This window comes from Gossypium arboreum, chromosome 10 (genome assembly GCF_025698485.1).
Source record: "Gossypium arboreum isolate Shixiya-1 chromosome 10, ASM2569848v2, whole genome shotgun sequence".
NCBI classification, from domain to species: domain Eukaryota; kingdom Viridiplantae; phylum Streptophyta; class Magnoliopsida; order Malvales; family Malvaceae; genus Gossypium; species Gossypium arboreum.
In genome coordinates, this window is record NC_069079.1 from 55343983 (window position 1) to 55352082 (window position 8100).

Here is an 8100-nt window from a genome sequence, read left to right on the forward strand (position 1 = left end):
ATTTTAGTTAATGAATTTAATGACTACTATTTGAGTCAGGATTGAATTTTAAATTTTGAAATGTATAGACACTAAAAATGATCAAATTGAATAACAAAGACTAAATCTCCTACTTACGCAAAGTATAGGGACTAATAGAAAGTTTTGACTAAACAAATTGAACTAGTTGGATTAAGATTGAAATTCTAAAGTTCAAAAAATACATGAACTAAAATTGATCAAATTAAAGTATAAATACTAAATTCATAAATTAGGCATAGTATATGGACTAATAGAAGATTTTGAGAGCTGAAATCATGGTCTTTGAGGTGGGCCTACTCTAATACATAAAGTAGGCCCATTATCTTCTAACAAATCCAAAAATTGAAGCTTGTTTTTTTAACGCTGAAAAAAAACTAGATCCGACTCGACCGAATATCCAAATTGCCGACCCTAAAAATTTGAAAGGCACAAAAACAAAATCAAATTGTGAAGGAAAAGATGAAGCGAAGCGACTCCCAGTCCCAGAAGAGTTGATGGCAATGACATTGCCTTCTTAGAGTTTTGAAGGATTCAACTTCTTCTGGAATTCGTGTCGCTTTTCTGGGTTCCATTTTATCACCAAATTTTGACAAACATTATCTGGTAATGATTCTTAATATATATTTTAATTTTGAATGCCAAAATCCTCTGTTTTTTATTTATTTAAATTTTCTCCTTTTCTGATGTACTATTTTATTTTATTTATTTAATATGTGAATTTGAAAAATTCAGTCTCGATGCTGTGATGTGTTTTTGTGTGTGTGTGCTTCTAAGATTTTTGTATAATTATTTTATTTGCGTATGTATGCTTTTGTAATTTCTGGCAGTGCACAGGAATTAATATTTATTGTTCTAAGAATTAAAATTTGGTGAGATTTATCCAACATTTGAATTTTATTTGGTGTTTATTTTTTGTTTATAATCAAGCCACTACTTTTTATATCGCCTGGATACAGTAATTGAGAAAACTTTGTTGGCTAGGATTAATTATATGAAGCATAGTTATAATAATTTTGTTAATTTCGTTGCGCCAGGGCAGTGACTGGTCTGGTAACGAATCTCTTCCTAACAAGTTTTATATGTTTGTTGGCTTCTTTTCTTTCTCTTTCATATTCATGGCATTGCTTTTGGTTCCATCCTTGTTTGGTATGTGAATGTTTAGTTTGTTCAAAATTATGCTAAAGGACCCAGTTTATGTTATTTGAAGTTATAAAAATGAGCGAGTTTTGCTTCTGTAAGTAAATTCTATGGCAAGCATTTAGTCCTGGTTTTCGTTTCTCTATCCCTTTTTACAATGCCTTTGGACTATATAACATTTTAAAGAAGTCTAAAGAGCAATGTAGGAATGTAATGTGTTAATTTGTTTCTCAGGTTGGTTACATTACTTATAAATTATATCTTGAAAAGGTGACTTTTTCTGTAATGACATTTTAGTTTGGACTATAATGTTATAAACTGCCATGGGCTGGAGAATTTTCATAAGCAAATTGATATTTTTGTGATTAAAGCTTCATATGAAGTTAGGACCTGACCTTGTGTGTTTCAGTAGATGCAGCAAATGGAGGAAGTGGACATTGATTCAGTATTGGACATGCCCAACACTGTCGATAAGCTATCTGTAAAGCAAATGAACAGATGGGATTATGTTGAACAAGAAAGTAAAATTTCAGTGCTTAGTCATTTGAGAGGTTCTAATACTGCAGGCAAAGAATCTTTGGATACGCTAAGGAGAAGAGGTAGGCTGGTTGTTGGAAAAGGACACAACCGAAAACATTATATACACCCACAAAAACTTTCAGGTAGTGTTGATGAAATTGAACATACGAAAAACACCATTATCTTATCCCCCCTAGAGAATTCTCAAGCAAATGCTCCTTTATTTGGGAAAACTGCAGTGGAGAGAAGCAGGAATTCCATTACAGAGCACATGGATAAAGGAAAAGCTCCTTGCTCTAAGTTGCCTTTTAAGTCATCTGTATACCAAGAAAATCATGCTGTTATAGATTTAACTGAAAAGAAAATGCACAATCAAATACCTGAAAGGGCATTTCCACAAGGTGGATCAACAAATCACTTAGCTGAAGGAAGAAACGAATGTCAGCTACCAAGAATTGGTGGTTCTTTCTTTCATAACTCTGCAGACAGTTCTGCAAAATCCAGAAATAACTGCAAAGGAAAGGAGAAAATAGATGGCATAGAATTTAAAAGTGTAGGGTTGGTTATGGATCATGGAAAAGGGGTGGATCCTTCCCATGGGTCCCTACGTGGAATGGAAAAACAATTGCCTGCATCTCACCGTTCTTTTGTCTCGCCAAGAGCAGTTGGGAGAAAAAGATTGGTTCAAAATGGCTGTATCTCTCCCCAGAATATAGCTATCAGGGACAAGATACAGGAAATTAACAAACAATCCCTAAACAGCTTTAAAGTTGAACAAAATTTTGGGAATGTGGCTAGCCATGGTAAAGGAAAAGGAGTTGTTTATTCTCACACACCTAAGGAGCATGAAACCAATTTCATTAATTTATCTGGGAGGTAACTTTTAATTAATGTTCTCCAACTATTTTTTTTCCTATTGTCAATTGGATGCTTTCTTTTTTATTGTTGATTTATTTCATTTATTTTATTAAAATGTTTGCAAAAGAGATGGCCAGGCAGGTACATTTCAGCGAAAAGCTTTTAAACAACATCTGATAAAAGGACAATGTAGCAGGCTTTTAGAATTTAGAACTTTTTTTATTGATGTCGATAGTATTGGTCAGTTAATTTTTTTCAATGCTTAATTCTAAGTAGAAGGGTCCTTATGACTAAAATGTGTTGTCTTCTTGCTGCAGTCCTATATATAACAATATAGAAGCTAATGGTTTTGGTGATTCAAATAAAGATGCATGCTTTGAAGAAAAAGGTGGCTGGAGAAGCACACACTACCACTCAGACAATGCAGATCAGGCAGTTGGACATCATTTCAGCAGATTTAATAATATACAATGTCAAGTGAGTCAACAAAATGAAAATATTGTTGTGAAAAGTGATAATGCTAGTGGAGGAAACAATAGGACCACATGTGATGGTCCAGAAAGTCATGATGCAACTGAAAAAGCTGGTGTGATTGTCTCAAAATTCAACCGAAGATGTGAACCTTCTAGTGCAAAAACCATACTGCCTAAAAGGCAAACAAAACATGTATTGAACTCAAGAAATAGTGGTTTTGGTGATTCAAATAGAGATGCATGCTTTGAAGGAAAAGGTGGCTGGAGAAGCACACATTACTGCTCACATAATGCAGATCAGACATTTGGACATCATTTTAGCAGATTTAATAATGTACGATGCCAAGTGAGTCAACAAAATGAAAATATAGTTGTGAAAAGAGATAATGCTAGTGGATAAAAGAACAGGACTGTATGTGATGGTCCAGAAAATCATGATGCAACTAAAACAGCTCCTATGATTGTCTCAAAATTCAACTGCATAAGTGAACCTTCTCATGCAAAAAACATGCTGCCTAAAAGGCAAACACAACATGCATTAAACTCAAGAAATAGTGATGAAAGTGCTAGGGTCATTCCTAATGACAGACATTGTGTTTCTTGGTTCATCTAGGAAGTCATCTAGTTCAAGTTCATCTAGAATTAATGGCAAACATCTGGATGTGTTGGATCTTTATGAGTCATCTGAAATTAGAGGGGAAAATTCCAATAATACGGAGAATGGAAATGATGAGGACTCCGAGCATAGGGCAAGACAAATTGAAGCAGATGAAATGTTGGCCCGTGAACTGCAAGAACAATTACATCATGAGGTACTTATATTTGGTGATAGCAAGGTTGATTATGTTATTATTTGACACTTTCTCCCTTCAATAGTGGTGACTTGTTTATTTACATGCATTAGCTTTAAATGTTTATGAACCTTTTAACAGGTTGATGGAGACATTGCATGGGCACTTCAGCTGGAGGAGCACACACTCCATCCAACTATTCAGAATCTCCAAAAGCCAGATCATGTTAGTAAGCTTTAATTTTCTTTTTCTCTTTTTAAATGATGATAACTTGAGAGCCTACATTTTGTGCATCATGAAATCACTCATGCCGAAGGTTTAAGATAGCTGCAAGATTTGTGTCTAAACCAGTAAAAATAGAAAGAACTTGGGTGTAGTAATGTTGTTCCTAAATCTCAGCACAGTAAATGATAAGGTTTATATGAAAATCTTGATGTTATTACTCAGCAAGTGATTTTGCAGTTCATCATTATTTAAGCTTTTGCATGTTCGATTGTGTTTGTTTAATCTTGATTTGAACTTTTTTGTTCAAGCTTGTGAACACATGTATTTTTTTATTTTGACGTTATTAGTGCTAGCTTAGGTGTCCATGTTTGTTGTACCCAGGAATTGGAATCAAATCCTGCTATCACAAGGGATAGAGGAAAGTGGGGAGGGCTGATCCCCCTTGTCTAGCCTGGTTGTTGGACCTAATAATGTTTTGAAACTGGTAAATTCAATAACTTTGGGAATTTGTTATACTCCTCGTGTACTCTATATCTATTGGAAGCCTTATTTAAAGTTGAAAAATAATAAATTTATTTGAAAGAATATGAAAGAGGTTGTATATGCTAGAAAGCCTGTCATCTCAGAATCATTATTTGGATGCTTTAGCAGCTATGGTTATATTTTTAAAAAGGTAGAGGTCCAACTTAATGAATGCACTTCTTGTTGCTGCAGGATTGTATATTTCTAATTTTAAAAAGGGCATAATATTAATAAATAGTATATTTCATTTAAGCTATTCAACTTGAGTGCAGAGACTTTTTTTGTAGGATTGTATATTTGTATTTATCAGACAATAGAATCATGAAATATGCTAATATTTAGTCAAGTTTTCTCTTTTTTGTCTAGCATAAAAGAAATGTATTGCTTTATCCTTTTTGTACCCTGTTTTATGTACTTTAGATGGTAAATGATGGCTCGTAAACTATGAAATGGATGCTTCTCTTTTTGGATTTGTATAAGTGCCTCTCTGTAATATTATTATTTCCCACTTGTGCAGATAGGCTCAACAAGGCATTATCGTACCCAGTCTCCATTCCCGACTTTTCAGGATTCTTCTAATTGGATTGCTCGTTTCCCTACTGATAGACTGCCATGGTTAAGGAGTCAAGTTTTGGATCAACTGCAAGTGACATTGTCTAGGACTAGGAATTTTCAATCTTCTTTGGGCATGGATTTGGATATGGTAATTGTTTTGCCCTGTTCTATCCTGTATTTTTTTTTTCCTTCAACAATACCTGATTTCTGCCTTTCTGATACAGAGACTTGATATATTGGAAGCCATGGAGGCTGTAATTGGAGATGCTGATGGCATGGGAATGGCTAGTCAAATTTTCCAAGTTCAACATGATTTTAATGTGTAAGATTTTTCTATTATTGTTACTATTAAAACTGGATTCTGGATTTACCATATTACATGATCGAATCATGCATTTGGTAAACAATATTTAGGAATTGCAGCTGTGCCATTGTTTTTTGCAAAGATTATTGTCTTGGGCAGCCAATACAAATGCAGCCACATAGGTTGCTAAAGCTATGCAGAAATATTAGGTCTGTATTCAGACTTGGCTTCAGCTTTGGTCAGTGGCAAGTTCAGAGAATTTATGTTTTGGTAGACAATGTATGGGATTTTAGTCGTATTGTTTCTTTGTGGCTTCCTTCAAGACTGCAATATACTGGTTTGCTGTTGTATTGATATAAAATAGGTTTATTAGAAACCACACTACATGTATGAAAACAAAGTAGTTGGAAACCATCTGTTTTGGTTGAATATGTTTATTGCAAGATGCAAATAATTGCCTACTTGGACTGGTTCTTGATTACAGGGTTTGAAGTAGCCAAAAATTGGAAAAAATATTATAGTTTAAATCTTGCAACTATTTAGAGGCTGGAAGCATTAGTGTACATTGATAGTGAACAAGCTACTATGGGACTCTGGCTTGGTATGTCCAAAATTGTGGTAATTTGCAAGCCAGGAATGCTTTACAAAATGGTGAAGCTATAGCATTTCAAAATAATCCATGAACCTCTCTATAAGATTATTTTAATGTGCCTAATTTCTCCTCCTTTTCAAGTATTTTTGTTGACAGTTCAAAATTAGTTGGTACAGACATTTCATCCAAGCTTAAATCTAATAATGGATAGACCACCCAATTTCGGGTCAACAAGCAGTTACCTTATTGCAGTTTGTTCAAAGAAAATTAAGATGATGGTATTTTGTATAATAACATGTCATTGTGTCGGTCGGAGTATCCTGGATTGTTAATAATATCCTTCTATAGCTTTAACTTCAACAATTCATCTTTGTATTGTGTACTTTCTACCTATGTTTTATCAAATTTCTACATCGCTTAATTTTGTTTTTGCAGCTTTCTATCTTCATGGGGTTACAACTGTTTACTTGAAGAGCTGAAGTTGTTATATCTTGTCTTGTTTTTCATTTTTCTTGCAGAAATGATTATGAAATGCTGTTGGCCCTTGATGACAATAATCATCAGTATGGTGGTGCGTCTATTAATCAGATTAACAGTTTACCATTATCCAAAGTGCAGGTATATATATATATTGTTTGGAGCTTGTGAAAAAACACCATATAGATAGGTGTTCTAATTTTTTTGCTTTTCACATCCGCTCATGTGCAAATACACTGCATTGTTTATGTTTTGCACCCCAAACCTAATTTCTAATTATTGTTTTCATCCCCTTATTAATGCATCTAGACCAATAACTTTGAAGAAGCTTGCGCTGTATGCCTTGAAACCCCTGCAATTGGAGATACCATTCGTCATCTTCCTTGTCTACATAAATTTCACAAGGATGTAATGCTGTCGACCTTTTTCTAATCTTCAATGCCATTATGTTTTTCCTTTTCTTGGATTGATTTTCAGATCTCATAGCGGATGAAGTTAAAAAGTCATTAATATATATTTTTGTCATTCCCCTTATATGGCAGTGTATTGATCCATGGCTCAGCAGAAAGAAATCATGCCCGGTTTGCAAGTCATCTATAACTTGAATGGGGGTATTATCATGCATGATGGTAAAAATGTCTTAAGGAGGTATGTTTCTATTAATTTACTCCTTTAAGCTTTTTGTATGCATGAAATTGTTGGCAGCATGAAAATGACATGGGATGAATAACTAAAACCCAGTGCCATGATAAGTATGTCAAAATCTATCTAAAATGAATTCTTAGGTAAAAAAGAGGATGGTTTACTGATATAATTCTACAAACTGTTGTCATTGTATATGGATGTTATCTTTTGCCTTGCCTGCAGATTTGACCGACACAAATAAAAACTAGTAGGGAACAGGAAGCTTGATGAGAGAACTGTTAACAGGTAATGAAAGGTCTTTTTATTTTGTCGAAAGCTGATATTATTTTTGAATTTTCCACTACACCTCCCCATTTGAAAGGCATTTATTTTCAGCCATATTTGCAAGAGTATCATTGCTCCTTTGCCTTCTGTTCACATTTTATTTTCCTTGTATATCTCATTTGAGAAGTGAGAAGAATATATTTATGGAATAACATAAAGTATATGTACAAGTAAATACTACAATCGATTTGTTAAGAAATAAATTATACAGAATTATAAATAAGACTCGTAAAATTATTTAGTGTGAAGCTGATATCTTCTCTATATATCTACCTACATGGTGGCAAAGATAAAAAATAAAAATAAAAATAAATTAAAAGGAAGAAGAAATGGAAATTGTTTACACATAAAAGTGACAGCAGCCAAAAAGCTGCAAGTCTCTAAAATTAGATGAGGGTGCAGCCGCTGTGCCACAGGATGAAATACACAGGTAAAAGCACCGCACCTTTGTTTCAGCTCCACCAGCAGTAGTAGGAGCTTTAGGCTGTGTTTCCTTTATGAAAAATTAATTTCCGAAAATGAAATTATTTTTTGAAAAATTTGATTTTTCTAAACATTTCTTTTCTGGGAGATTCTTCAAAAAAGAAATAATAATAATAATAATTTCTAAGGCTAAGTATTGAACATTCAAGGATACTTTTTGTTTAAAATACTTTC

The 8100-nt window shown here is 33.7% G+C and overlaps 1 protein-coding gene and 1 pseudogene across 1 annotated transcript; both read left to right on the forward strand.

Annotated features, from left to right (window-relative positions):
- The first annotated feature begins 339 nt into the window (after nucleotides 1-339).
- LOC108487045 (probable E3 ubiquitin-protein ligase RHY1A) lies at nucleotides 340-7666 on the forward strand (annotated as a pseudogene).
- LOC108487044 (uncharacterized) lies at nucleotides 1571-3408 on the forward strand. The gene is made up of 2 exons (XM_053020271.1): nucleotides 1571-2553; nucleotides 2853-3408. The coding sequence occupies exons 1-2, from the start codon at nucleotides 1571-1573 to the stop codon at nucleotides 3406-3408; spliced, it is 1539 nt and encodes a 512-aa protein (XP_052876231.1).
- Nucleotides 7667-8100: the final 434 nt, after the last annotated feature.

Excerpts from the sequence above, each read along its gene's own strand:
- LOC108487044 (XM_053020271.1), top strand. The coding sequence starts at position 1,571 with ATGCAGCAAATGGAGGAAGTGGACATTGATTCAGTATTGGACATGCCC. Across the intron at positions 2,554-2,852 it reads TTCATTAATTTATCTGGGAG|TCCTATATATAACAATATAG; the intron begins GTAACTTTTAAT and ends TTCTTGCTGCAG.